At 32.1% G+C, this 15,110-nt stretch overlaps 1 protein-coding gene across 8 annotated transcripts in view; it reads right to left on the reverse strand.

Annotated features, from left to right (window-relative positions):
• Positions 1-15,110, reverse strand: part of CALCRL (calcitonin receptor like receptor) — a 100,252-nt gene that overhangs the window by 22,496 nt on the left and 62,646 nt on the right. For all 8 annotated transcript variants that reach the window (XM_007196151.2, XM_007196150.2, XM_007196155.2 and 5 more), the window contains one exon: positions 13,927-14,018. In XM_007196151.2, the coding sequence (XP_007196213.1) occupies positions 13,927-14,018 (92 nt within the window). The remainder of the gene's footprint in view (positions 1-13,926; positions 14,019-15,110) is intronic.

Below are 15,110 nucleotides of genomic sequence, written 5' to 3' on the forward strand. Positions count from 1 at the left end.
AAAATTATGAACACATAAAATTTGTCAACATGGTCTTATTTTAAAATGCCTGTCTTGGGCTTACCCTGTGTCTATGGAGTGCCAACAATTATTTAGGGAAAAACTGCTTACCCATGCAAATATAAAGCACCCATGCCCTTTTTTAGTAACAGAATTTAGATAACTCAACTACCATCATGGGAAAAAAAATAAAATGTTTTCCTTAACTGGGTTGTTTTGCCCTTTCCTGCTGAACACACTTATATCCAGGTCCATTGGTTAAGACATATATACATAAACAAAATTTCATGTTTTTCAAATTATGACCAAAAGACTAGGAAGGTTTGCTTACAGAGCAAGTCAGAAATATTTGTAAAGAGTAAATTGGAATGCAGGAAAACAAACATTGAAGAAGGCTTTCAAAAATAGCAATTCATTATAGAAGTAAGAGCAGAAAGATATGAGCTGAGGAACATAAAACAAACAGCATTTATATAATAACTGTTGACATTTATAATATTCACATGTGAAAAGATTGAAAATACGTAAAATAAAATGCCAACTAGTTAGTTGAAAAACCAGTTTAATTTTCCTTGTGTTCATTTAAACTTCCTTCTTTTCTCTATGATAGTCTGTATTTCTGTTCCTCTGAGAATTCCCTCTTTTCTAATGACTCTGCTCCCACCTCAATCTGGCTTGAAAGTTAAAGACTTAAAAATGAGCTGCTGGATGTAGAGAATGGACTTGAGGACACGGGGAGGGGGAAGGTTAAGCTAGGACGAAGTAAGAGAGTGGCATGGACATATATACACTACCAAATGTAAAATAGATAGCTAATGGGAAGCAGCCGCATAGCACAGGGAGATCAGCTTGGTGCTTTGTGACCACCTAGAGGGGTGGGATAGGGAGGGTGGGAGGGAGACGCAAGAGGGAAGAGATATGGGGATATATGTATACGTATAGCTGATTCACTTTGTTATACAGCAGAAACTAACACACCATTGTAAAGCAATTATACTCCAATAGAGATGTTAAAAAAAAAAAACGAGCTGCTGGTATCTATTCTCTTCTAAAGATGTAATTATTGTGACTACAGTCGCCAAAAAATGGTTTCTTATTCTCTTACTATGTGATGAAAGAATATACCATATTTCCCTCTTTTAGACCCAAACAATGCCATATTATGGGCAAAATTTTGAAACGATAGAGTCAAATTCTATTGTAAATGAATTATTGAATACCAAAACCAAACAAATACTTAAGAGGACACATGAAATCATTTCAATACACACATGAAGCTTATTTTGAGTGTTTTACAAAATTATCCAAGTAGTATGGTCAACATAGATAATCTACCATATATGACTCAAACCATATACTTCTGCTTTAGGAACCCTGATATCCCGTTTAGCTGTCTATATCGTTGTAACATGCTGAACCATTGCCAAATCATTTCAGTTTGTGTTATGTAAAATAAGTCCTACTCTCTACAATACTAGCTTACAGTTTTGGTTTCTTCGATTTCTTCCTCCAGGTTCTGTGTAACTTAAATGTAGACAAATGCTATCTGACATGTTTTTTCTCAATGTCTAGTGGTAAAAATGGTTCAGATTTTTCTAGTGATGCGTATTGTTTTCTTTTAAACATATTCATTAATACGTATAAGTACATTAGACCAAATAAAATCAAACTTGAAAATGAAAATCAAAATATGTACTTGGTAAACACACTGGTTTGCTTAAATGAAATATTAAAATATTTCAGTATTTTTTCATATGTTAATCTGCAACCAATTTAACCTATCCTAAATTCTTTAATGTGACTATTTATTCAAAATATTTTTAAAAATTGTCTTATAGGCTTATAGAATGTTTTACAAAAAATATCTGTCTGCTTTCTTTAAATGTTATCCTAGCATAACCATAGAATAGAAAATGTGGTTTGTAGGTCTGGATTGTTTCCGTTTCATATTCTCTACATATAATTATTTTAGAACACTATTTCAACATGCAATTTTGACAAGCAGAGTTATAGAGGCAGTTGGCATAAGTGTGGCAGCAAAACCATTACATTCCATGTGTAATGTAACCATGCCTTTCAATTCTCTTTTTTGTGCCACCTACTGAAAGTGTGACTTTGGACAAGTTATTTAAAAACTCTAATCCTTAGTTTCAGTTTCCTTTTGTGTAATATAGGGATAACAATAGTACTTCATAGGATTGGCTGGAAGGTTAAATGAATTAAATCGTGTCTAGTGCTTAGCATAATATCTAACCTATAGTGAACATTCCAAGTTAACTATTATTTTTAACATAGTTTTCATGTGGCTAATTTTAATCAAATTCTCTAATGGTCTTCTCTCACAAATAATAAAATAGCGTCAAGGTTCATGTCAGTAATATAAAACTGCCCATGTTTTAAGTAATGCAATGATACATTGTCATCTTTTTGTTACAAAACACAAGAATTCAGCATCAGAAAGATAAGTTCCATGTGATGAAGGGCAATAGATCAAGCAACCTAAATTATCTTCCCAAGGAGTTGTCTGCAAATTTCCACTTTCCTCATCATGCTGATGCCAGGTATTATGCTACTCCATATTCAAAGTTCTGCCACAGTATGGACAAAACACTTGCCTTTGATTCCCATTTGGTTTTGACATGAGGTCGAAGTTTCCAAATTACTTTCCTCAGTACTAATCCTGAGCAAAACTAGTCATGGAAGGAGGAAATACAAGCAATAAAAGAATAGCCCACTCTACAGTGTACTACTTCCTTGTGCTAGTTTATCTAATTTAATTTCCAAATGCTCAGCTTTTTCCACAAGAAAACACAAATCATGTATCCGAAAGGAAAGCCCGTGCCAATCGAAACACTGCCAAAGACAACAGGCAGAAAGCAATAAATGTATGAAAAGAATAAGCAGTATGGCCATCTTTTGTCTACTGGCAATGGAACTTTGAGTTGATGGAATCACCTGGTTATGTATGACACACAAAGTAGACATAACCTCTAGCATTCGCTCTCTTTGGGAGGCTGCTGGTGATCCGTTCAGCCAGATTAGGAAGAGTCCACGAGTGTTTCAACCAAGGTGCTCAGTCAAGTCCTGCTAGAGAGGAAATGGTTGCCCTTCCTCTATCATGCTCCCTCCTCCACTGCCCATGCCTTTCAAAGTTGCTCATTTAATATTACATATAAGTACAGGCTGCATAAGGAACAGACATGCTCATTTTATGTGGCCAAATGGTTTGCTCTCATGTGTGAATTGCCCCAGTGCAAGTGTGCTTCTTGGTCTCCTAATGGGCAGAAAAGTAGAGAAGAAATAGTCTGGCTTTCTGAATGCCTGTGATTCTTATGCTCTAAAAAAAACAAACAAACAAACAAACAAACAAACAAAACCGAAAAACAACCCTTTTAGAGATAAAATTCATAATAATAGCATACACCATAATATTGAGGCTTTACAATATCCCAGGTGCAGAGATAAGTACTCTACATTCATTATCTCATTTAATAACCCCTTGAAATATCATTATCCTTTAATAAAACTGAGGTAAGCTGCTCCAGGTCACAATCCTATTAAGTGATCTTTTGAATTTGAATGTTTAAGTTTTTAATGAAGTATCAATAGTAAGGCTTTTGTCTCCTTTAATATTCATTTAGTCACTTATAACTATTTTTGATGCATAATAATATATTGTTCACTGTTTCTAGATACTGGGGAAACAGTTGTGAACAACACAGAGCAAGATCCTGATCTCATGTTACTCATGGGACAGTGGAGGGTAAATAGACACATATATTACATAAAGTAATTCTACATAGTGTTATATGCTTTTTAGAAGTTAAAATAGAATTAGGAGATAGGCAAAGACTGTGGCAAGAGTGAGGGGAATACTCCAGACAGAACTGAAACAGGAGAAGATAGGGAAGGAAAGCATCTCAAGCAGAGAGAGCATCCTGTGTCGAACATTTTTTTTAAAAATTAAAGCTTAAGGTTTTTGAGGGGCAAGAAGGACAGACAATGTGAATAAAGCGTAAGGCAAAACTCCACACTGGTTTTTTTTTTCCATACTAAATGAGGAAAATTAAATTCAAAGAACATAACTTACTAAATGACTTTTTGATTCTGCAGCTCATACTCTTATGTTACATCTTAATGTTCCATCAGCAAATGTTAGCAATGTAATATCCAGTCATTCTTAGGTTTTGTTTTTCCTAACTACTAAAAAGATGCTACCGTTGGGAGGGTTTACTTTGCTTTCTCCTCATATACAGTCATATCAGTGGGTACGGTCTAGGAAAATAAACTGTGTCTGCAAGAGTAGGAAACCAGATTGCAAAGCATATTATGATTTGGAGAAGAAAGATGTTACATTATTTGTGTTATCTATTTCAAATTACAAAATTTTAGTCCATTCTAATAACTGTATAGTTTTTACACCAAGCAGTGGATCATTAGCATTCTTAACATAATTTGTCATTTTGTTCCCATGAAAATTCAGTTATGCTTAAATAGTACTTACATTTAAATATACGTTATAAATACACTTATAAAGAAGTTGCATATTTATTAGAAAAATCAACAGAAATATGTAATCTTTAACATTTAGTTATAGTTTAAATAATAAATTTACTCTTTGAAATAAGTCCAAATCCTTTAATTCAGTTATATTTCCGTACTTGGGACTCTTCTCCATAAACCAGTACGAGCAATTACATTATAGAGGAACTGGTTTTCGTTAGAGTAAACCCATTACTTCTTGCACCAGTTTGTCCTGATTTAAATCTGATACTCTAATGTGGAAATGCAATGCTTTTATTATATAATTACAGTAGACATATTTAAAAAGCTTTCCAGCCAAGACTCGCATTCCTGAATAGGAATGCTTTCAGCTCTCATCACGTTCAGTTTGAGAGGGAAGGATTTTTCAGCACATTGATTAAATTCATTAATTTGGAAGTAGACTCAGTGAGTATGCTCTAATAAAACATTATATGAAAAACTATAACTAACAATATCCAGTGTCAAGCTGAAGGAAGTCTAGAATACATACACTAGAATAGAATGTATCTCAGAACTGTAGTGCACAACAAACTTACAATGAATACACTCTTACCACAAGAGTGGAGAAAGCAAGGATGGTCCTGGGTAGGCACTCAGAGGTATGTTATTCAAGGATCGCTACGTGACTATTTCTGAACTCAGCCATTGCCAGATTTCTGACAGTGCAGATTTGCCAGGTTTTAAACAACTTATTTAAGTGATAGCTCTGATTTGCAAATACAGGGACATCAGAGCATGATTTGTAGATAAGGCTCTCTATTCTCTGTTTCAATGTAGGATTTCTTTAAATAGTTAGCTTTATTTAAAACCAATTTAAAGATTGAATCATGAACAGTTTTCAGGAGAATAGTTATAGCTTAAAGGAGAAAGCCATACTTGTTCTAATTCAAGAGATATATGAAGAAACTGGAAATGAGAGAAAGGTTCACAATATTGATTGAATATTTTCAAATATGATCTAAAAAAAAGAAAGGTGAGAATTTGTGTCACTTGTCCTGAAAAGCCAAAATATAAGCATTAAAGGATCATTTTATTAAGTTGAGAAATAGATTTTTGCTGAATTTCATTCAGGACTACCGAGAAATGATATCATCTTCTATATAGTTGTAAATATGCAACTTGGCTTTAAAATTATTTAGAATCACTGTCTGAAATGTCAGCAAAATTAAGATGGTTTTAAAAAAAAAGAACTACCTTTTTCTCCATGCACGTTACGTGTGCTCTTTTACGTGCAAGTATATGAAGCCTTTTGTCTGGGATGAAAGTAAAAGCAAGATGTGCTATGCTCTCAGATTTTAAACAGTAATTAAAATATAATTTATAATTAATTCTGGTAAAGCTTATTTATTTTTTTTATCTAAAGGGTTCTGCTTTGTTTTTCCAAGGATCATTATGAGTAAGAGTCATTGCCTCTTAAGGCTTGGCAAATCCCAAATTTCTGTCTCTCTCTCTTCCCCTCCCTTTCTGTTCCCTTTCTTTTTATCTCCCACTCTCTTTCCTTAATTGGCTGTAATATAAAACTGAAGTATATCTGGTAAATAGTGTTTCATGTTCTCTGCTTCTAATTTAAAGCATGGATGAGTAGTAGACTTTTCTTTTCTCTCTCTAAATAAAAAATAACAAACAGTACCCTAAGTCAACTTTTTGTATGGTCTTGGTTTTTATTAGGATGGATCAGTGACCCTCACTCAATTAACAAATGAAAAAAAAAAGTTGCCTCTACCCTAGACTAAGCAAGAATGGCTGCAGTATGAGGAACTGGGTTCAGAAGCAGAAATGAGATATTGATAGATTTTTGTACACACAATGATTTTATGTGAAACATCAGCTCTCCTAGGAATTGTTTCCAGGTTAGTTGGAAGAAAGCTAAGATTTCTATTGCTCCTGACTGTATGAATGTGCTTCATTAACCATTCAGTTAAGCATTTTCTGAGATGGCCTTGGTCTTCTTTGGATCTAGCTGCAGGGTATCCTATGTTATTTTACACAGATGCTTCTACTGGTTAGAATTGTAAAGAGTCTTACTCTAATGTCTTTCTTTGTTGATGGAGACAGCAAAGGCCAGACAAACTCAAGGGACTTGTCCAAGGTCACAGATAAGTCATGGGAAAGTCTGTCCTAGAAATAAGTTTCCAAGTCAGTTCATATCTTCATTCCTTAAAAATGTATTAAGTGCCTACTATGCGCAAGGTTATGTGCTAAGCCCTGGAATGTGTAAAGAAACAAAGCAGTGATGATTCCTGCTCTCATGGAGCTAAATTTGTGCTGTTCTCTCCATTATTTCCTGTTTTAGCGGATAGTTGTTTTGGGTTGATAGTGGCTTTTCCTATTTTAGTAGATAGTTCTAGGAGTATATATTAGAAGTGCCTTAAAATCAAAGACCACAAATTCTTTAATACAAATTCAAGTACTGAGTAAGCTATGTGGTATCTTGTGGGCATTAAAAAACATTTTATTATCTTTGACTAATTTACTTAACCTCAATTTTTTTCTGATATAATTATACTACTACTTTGGTTTATAAAATTTTTCATTCACTGTGTACTTATTTTTCTACGTGAACGTTATAACAATTTCTTTAAAAATGTGGTACACGTAAAACTAGAAACTGTGTCCTTTAATTATGTTTTAAAAGAGCCCACTGTTAAAGTATGCCAATCAGGGCTAAATATTTACATAAAATCTTTTAATGGACTAATAAGAAAGAGCAAGAGTGACACCTATGCCAATAATAGTGTTTTCCAAACGAGACTCTCCACTTAACAATGCATATATATCATCTCAGCTATGATATAGATACTAATAGAATCTGCATTTTAAAGATGTGAAATTGAGGATTAGAGAAATGAAAGAAGCTGCTCGATACTATGCAGCAAGTAGCTGACAAAGGTGGAATCTGAGACAAAATGTGCCTGTTTAGAGAACACACTCTTAACCACTCATCTGTAGTGAAGGCTGTCTAATACATAAAAAAGTATTTAGAATGGTATACCTGGGCCTAACGTGACCCAGGTTTCTCATGTTTTATATAAAACCTGAGAATGTATAATAAAAAAGAAAAATTAATTTGAAGCTTTGCTTCTTTCTGGTCAAATTCTCCATTTTTAAAAGATGACTAAAGTCAAATAAAATTACTAAACCAAACAGAAAGTACACAGATGGGGAGGAACCCTAGATAACTTAGTTAGCTACTTAGAATATAAGTAAAATTAGGTGTTGAACTAGATAATCTCTTCAGTTTTTATGGCTTACAATTTCTACCTGTTGAAATTCTACCCTTTATTCAACACTCATTTCAGTGAGATTATCACCTCAAGAATCTTCCAATTCTATGAGTCAAAATGAGTCTTTCTTTCCTCTGTCTTCCCATAGCTCTTTGTAGCTCCACAGCAATTTGGGGGGCTTTTGTTGTTGTTGCTGTTTACTTTGTATTACTATTTATATAGGGATAATGTTAGATGACTAAGTAATTGTAGTCTATGTGCCTACATGATTGATATTGTCTAATGACAAAAGTAGTACCTTTTACTGTATATTGAAAGTTCGCTACACATCAGATACTGTGTGTCTTCTCTGCCCAGTATTTTAAACATTAGGACTCATTATAAAGAAACAGGCTAACTGAAAAATAGAAATCAGGATAAGTCCATACTATTAGTAAGTGGTGATGGCAAGATTTGCATATATCCCATGTTTTTAATTACTGTATTACACTATCCACTAAAATTAACTTGTACCTGAAATCAAGTATATATCTATCATGCTAACTAACTCACCATTAAAGCTTTTTTATAGTTCACTATAGAAAATGAATAGTTAATTGTAGTTTCAGAATAAACTCTAAAAATAAGCAATGCAACTAGTTAAAAACCCTAATTTTTCTTTTATGTAGGAGCCAAGAACCAATTTCCATATATTGGCAAGATATTTATTTGCTTTAATGAGGTTTTGCCTATGTATCATGTCACAAATCTTTTTTCTAAAGCATCAAAATTTTTAGCAATTAACATATATATATATATATATATATATATATATATATATATATATTGCATATAGTATTCTTGATTTAAAAAAAAAGAAAACCTGCTCTTTTTCTGAAAAAGATAAGGTCTATCAATATGTTGAACATGAAGACGATGTTTGGGGCAACATGAAATTTTTAGCCTCTCTTTTTAAAATGAGAAATGGGTCTACAGATTGTATCTTTAAAGCTAAAGTACTTAGCATGTATATACACAATTTCAGTTTTGTAAAAAGTGTTTCTCTATGGAGAAAATAAATTAATTCTGAAGTTTAAAATTTTAACCCTTCAATTGAAAATTACTTGTATTGGTTGAATAACATTTGCTTTTTTAAATATAATATATGTAAAATACAGATATAAAAATATTGAACCAGATTTTCTTTCAATTCCTAATCAATAATAAATGTAGTTTATCTGTGTAGATTGCTTTCAGCCTGCAAAATACTTTCACAAATGCTAACTTTCCTGATATTGAAATTATGTATTTTGTTTTAAAAAATTAACTCTTTCATTCTAATCTTCTTTCCTAAATTATAGACTTGGGCTTGAAAGTAGCATTACAGATCATTAGGTGCAGCTATGAACCCAGTATAGAAATCACCTATTTCAAAATTCCTGCTAGGTTGACACCTAGTATCTGAAAATCTTGGGTGACAGAAAGGTCAGTTGGTCAACAGATGGTTCAGTCTATTTTATTAGCCTGTTAGAGTTTTTTATTTTTTTAAATTGAGCCAACTATTTTTTCTCTCTGTGTTATTATACAAATTCTATTCCCATTTTAGTCTTTCAGATTATGGAAGTCATCTGCTGTTCCCTGTTTATTTTGTCATTTGGCTTAACATTTTTGGTACCTTGACTCCCTGATAAGCAGATATTATTTTCTTTAATTTCTTCACTGTCCTGATAAGTCAGTTCTATGACATCCTCATTTCCTCTTACAAAGTCAGTCCATAGTAGACAGAGTAAATGACTGGTCTAATTAGAGATTTGAAACTGGATACTTTGCATTTATGTACAGTCTGACTTGCAATATTGTTTTCCCTTGGCAGTCCCACTATTGCCTCATTAGTACACAGCAAGCATTTGCTCAGTTAAATCATGGCTTTTTCATAAAGAAACTGTTAATTTTACATTTGGTTTTATGGAGTTAGTTTAGAACTTTATTTATATCCTTAAAATTCAAACTTGATTGGAGCCATAGGACTTGGAATTCTAGGACACCCTTGTCGTCTTTTTAACTACTGATTTTGGCATGCAATATAATTGCTATATTTAACTTTGTGTCCTTCAGAAATTTAATACGTCTGAATATTTTGGCTTATTGCATGCAAAATAAAAAGAGATCCTTTAATCTGAAGGGTCTCAGCTGTATTAGTATTAAATCTGAAGAGATGGTGGACTCCTAAATGGTAATTAAAAATTTATTCCACATTCAGCACAAACTAGTTGCAGTTTCAGAAATACTACAATAAAAAAATCACAGAGATTTCACTGAGGAAATGATGCTAAGGTTTAGATCTGAAAGATGACTACATTTAACTAGACTAGAGGAGCAGGGAAGAGACTATACAGAATATTCAATTATAGGATGCATTAATGACTTTGATTTTATATAAATTATAACAGGAAGTCTAAAATTTTTAAAGCAAGGGATGACAAAATCAGATCTATATTTAATATAAATCTTTGAAAATATTCTGGCTGCGATGTTTAGCATTGAATGAAGGTGGTGAAAGTGGACCTACTGAGGCTAGATAAGACTAGGTTGGTGGTGGTGGCAGGAGAGATGAAACCAAATGGATAGATCGGAGGGCTGTTAGGAGGTTTTATCCACAGAGCATGAGGAGAGAATGATAGGGAGGAAAACTGTGACGGTATCGAAGATTGCTCCTAAGTCTATGGCTTATGCAACTAGATTGCTGGTGGTGTTATTTGTAAAGATGGGTCGTTCTGGAAGAAAAACTGCTTTGGGTTAGGAGAAGGTATATAGTATGAATTTGTTTTGAATATGTTGATTTTGAAATACTTTTGAGATGATATATCTCAAGAGCCATAAAAAGATAAATACCCTTTCACCAAGAAATCACAAGTCTGGGAATGTAGCCTAAAAAAATAGTGTTAAATGTGGGGAAAGTTATGGCTGAAAATGTCCATTGCAGTGTATTTTATTAATAGGAAAAGCTGGAAGCAACGTTAATTTTCAAAAATAGAAGAATGATTTAGTAAACTTTTGTCAAGTTACTAAATGCAATATTAGTTACCCAATTAAATGGTTGTTTTAAAAACTTCTTAGTGACATGGAAAGAATTATATAATGCTAAGTTGTAAAAATAGTTAAAATAATTTGTACATTACAAATAAAACTGAGTAAATACAAATGAGTAGGAAATAAAACTGGAAAAATAAATGAAATTGCCCAATAGCGTATTAGAATTGTAGGTGTATATATTTCTTTTCTTTACTTAAAAATTTATTTTAAAAAATTAAATTGTTCTCAACTTTTAAAAATATTGCAAATTTAAGTGCAATTCTCAAGATTAGTTTGTTTTTAATTAATGGTTGCATTCTTTTTCCTGAGGTTAGAAATATTAAAACATAACCTTTTTTCCAAGAAGCTTTTTAAGATAGTCTTAAATAACTCTTATGATTTCTCTTGTATGCCTTTAGGATAGAGGCTGATCTACTTTATACTTAGTCATGGTCATAAAAGTCTCCATGTTAGAAAAAGAATCTTAGCTGATATTAGTTACATTTAAATTAATCTTCTCTGTGTTTGTATGTGTGGTAATATGTAATTTTAATGAACTAAGAATCTGAGTTCTAGAGTACTGCATAGATTTTAGGGAGTTACTTGTATCATTTAGTTCTAAGATCCAAGAGAGTCATTTTTTCAAATTTAGATACATTCATTTTTAAATTGTAAAGATTTTGTTTTCAGCAATAAAGAAGAAAAAAGAACTATATCTTTCTTAAATTTATACTAAGTGAGATTTTGAAATTTTAATTTTATTTTGTGTTTTTAAATTTACTAAATTAAATATTAACTGAGTTTTAGTACCATATTTTACCAATAAGTTTGTTATCATCAGTAACATTATTTCACTTTGTCAATTAGCATAAATAATTTATCACTGTAGACCCGAGGACTTTATTTAAAAATTGTCACTTTGGAAAATGGTTTATTTTCCAGTTTTCAATCTATTAGACAGTCATAATGAAGTTTTTTGTACTCCAAAATATTCATTTCAAAAATCTTACATAACCTAAGAGTATATTCAAGAGTAAAGACATGAAGTTTTATTAAACTGTATATAAGCAATTGATATTATGTAACTAATTATAAAGGCAGTGACTGAGAATTCACAGTTTGTTTTGAGCAAGAACATTTCGGCAATTTGTTACAAAATATAGTATAGTAAATTTTATTCTTTAAGAAATGTTTTCCATATTTTAGGATAAAAAGCCTCTTCAACTTATTTTGATGCATGTTTTAACACAATTTAGTAAAAAAAAAAAAGTCACATTTTAAAATGTTCTCAAATGGTGAATTAGCTTTATTCAGAATGGAATATGTTTAGTCGGTTTCTAATGGTGCCTCGATAATGTCATAAATCAAAAGTGCCATTAAAATTCCCCAAAGTAATAGTTAGGGAGTATGGGACCTACATGTACGGACTGCTATATTTAAAATGGATAACGAACAAGGACCTACTGTATAGCACAGGGAACTCTGCTCAATGTTATGTGGCAGCCTGAATGGGAGGGGAGTTTGGGGGAGAATGGATACATGTATATGCATGGCTGAGTTGCTTTGCTGTGCACCTGAAACTATCCCAACATTGTTAATTGGCTGTATCCAATATAAAACAAAAAGTTTTTTAAAAATTCCCCAAAGTAACTGATATTGAAGATTCTTAAGAAAGTGCAAGTTTCCAAAAACAGCAATTATGATGCAATCTCTAGATCCCATGATTTTGAACTCATGAAAAATAATTGTTGGTTGGTTCGTATATTATTTCATGTACTTTGAACATTTGATGAACTGTGGGCTAAAATCTGGTGCTCCAGTTACAAATGAGCCTAACATCCAGGTGTCTAATAATTTCTGGATTTGGATTATTTTGATGTGCAACTACTACTTTAGTTGGTTCTGAAGCTGCTAATGTTCCAAGATGATTGTTGAAGAAGGAGAAGGAGGAGGAGCAGGGGGAGAGGGAGGAGGAAGGAAGAGCGAAGAAGAAGAGGAGGAAGAAGAGAGGAAGAGAGAGACAATGACAGTGACACTGGTGATGAAGATACAATAAAATATAGCTACTCTCTCTTTACACTGCATTCTTTAATTACTGGTGGTGATCAAAATTATGAAGACCATGTTAATGCATAAGATAATTATGCATTTTTAGAATTTACTTTCCTGTCAATTAAAAAGAATCACAGTTGATAGGTTGAATCAAGAAATTGGAGAAAAAAAAAAAAAAGAAATTGGAGAAAGGTGGATAAATTGGGAATTTGGGATTAACAGATAACACTACTATATATATGAATTAGACAAACAGCAAGGTCCTACTGTATAGCACAGGGAACTATATTCAATATCTCATAATAACCTATAATGGACAAGAATCTGAAAAAGAATATATATATGTGTGTGTCTATATATATATATAATGTGTGTGTCTATATATATATATATATATATATATATATATAGACACACACATAACTGAATCACTTTGCTGTATATCTAAAACACAGTAAATCAACTATATTTCAATTAAAACAAAAGAAATTGGAGCTGACTCTCCCTCCACCCTAAAAAAGAGTAAACTTCAAGTAAATTTCAAAATATAATTTAACTATTTTAAAGATGACCCCCCCCAAACCAGGAAAATTAACCTAACCATAATATATTGAAATTATTTTTAATAATATATATTAAATGTCATTGCTATTTTTTGCACAAAATACCAGTTCTTATAATGTACCGTGTATACTGATACTAAAATTGACCAAGAAGTTGAAAATTTAATTAGGAAGGCCTATAATATTTGGCAGTTTCCAAAGCAAATAAGGATAGGTTTACATATTCATTTTGGCTCCCTTTTTACTGCATGATTTCATTCTTATATGCGTACTCATTTTGTAAAGTTAGGCTTCAGATATTTTATCAATCTCCTTTCTCTACATTTTATAAAGTCAACATATTTCAAATTATTTTAAACATTCTATTTATTTTAAACATTATAAATCATCTATAGTTCATAAATTTTATCAGCACATGGATAAACATGCATATGACACTGCATTCACCAAAGATAATCAGTAAATTAAAAAAAAATTTTACACGTACTTACTTGAAATAAAAGAATATACCAAGTGAGATAAGCAGTGATGCAATAGATAATCCATGTCCAATTATAGTCAGATAAAACAAATTCAGTGCAGTCTGTAATTTGTATGAATAAAAAAAAATTAAGGCTCATATCAATACTATAATTCTACATGAGTATAAGCTCAAAATCAATAAAATAACATATTAAAAACATGTGATCTGATAGCCTTACCATTTAGTTTGCAAGCCAATGAGTATTAGAATACATCTGGAATGAAGAATATCTATGAAAATTTATCGGGTGATATCAAAATTTATAAATTGCTCTTTTTATTTAAGAAATTAGAAGTCACATATTAAACATATGAAGAAATAAATTTCTTGATCTACGTTGTATAAAATATGAAAACCAACATTTATCATTTTGGAGGACATTGACAATTTTCACTCTATCAGTTTGTGCACCTTAAATCAATGATTTTTGTTTGTTTAGACTTAAATGCCAGATAAGGCTTTCTTTCCTAACTGGGTTTTTTTTTTCCTTTGACAAATTTGAGGCTCCAAAACAAGTCTCAAAACAGTAATTTATAGGCACCTCTGATCTGTACAAATAAATTTTTTATCTTGGTTTTGACTTTTTCTCTGATTTTTGTCTTTATTCTATTGTAACTTACCATTTTATTGTGTATTTTTATAATTCTCTTCAAACCCTTCTCTGAATAAGTAAAGAATACATGATTTATAATTATGATAGCTGGCAGTTATCAAATGCTTACTATAGGCTTGTTAGTTTTCTAAATATTTTCCTTGTATTAAGGCAATTCTTATGAAAACCTTGTGGATGGGTTTAATATCCTCATTTACACAGGAGGGGACTGAGGCAGAGAGAGGTTACAGCTTGCCCAAGGTCACAGCTGGTAAGGAGCAGAAACAGGAAGTCAGAAATCAGAACTCAGTTTTAATCACTGTGACAAACTGCCTCAATATACACACACGTGCAAATATATGCAGGCACTTTGTATCGAAGCTTTATTGTTGTGACAAACTGTGACTAACCTTGACTTTACTGTATGATGTTAAAAGTGGGAATGCCAGTGAGGGTGACCTATTAGCCAGTCAGAATGAAAGCCTTCCGCTGAGGGAACTGTGTAAACCCCGCTGGGCTTATCTTGTTTACTTGAGCACAATTCCTGACCGTAATTATAG

The sequence above is a fragment of the Balaenoptera acutorostrata genome, chromosome 8 (genome assembly GCF_949987535.1).
Source record: "Balaenoptera acutorostrata chromosome 8, mBalAcu1.1, whole genome shotgun sequence".
NCBI classification, from domain to species: Eukaryota; Metazoa; Chordata; class Mammalia; order Artiodactyla; family Balaenopteridae; genus Balaenoptera; species Balaenoptera acutorostrata.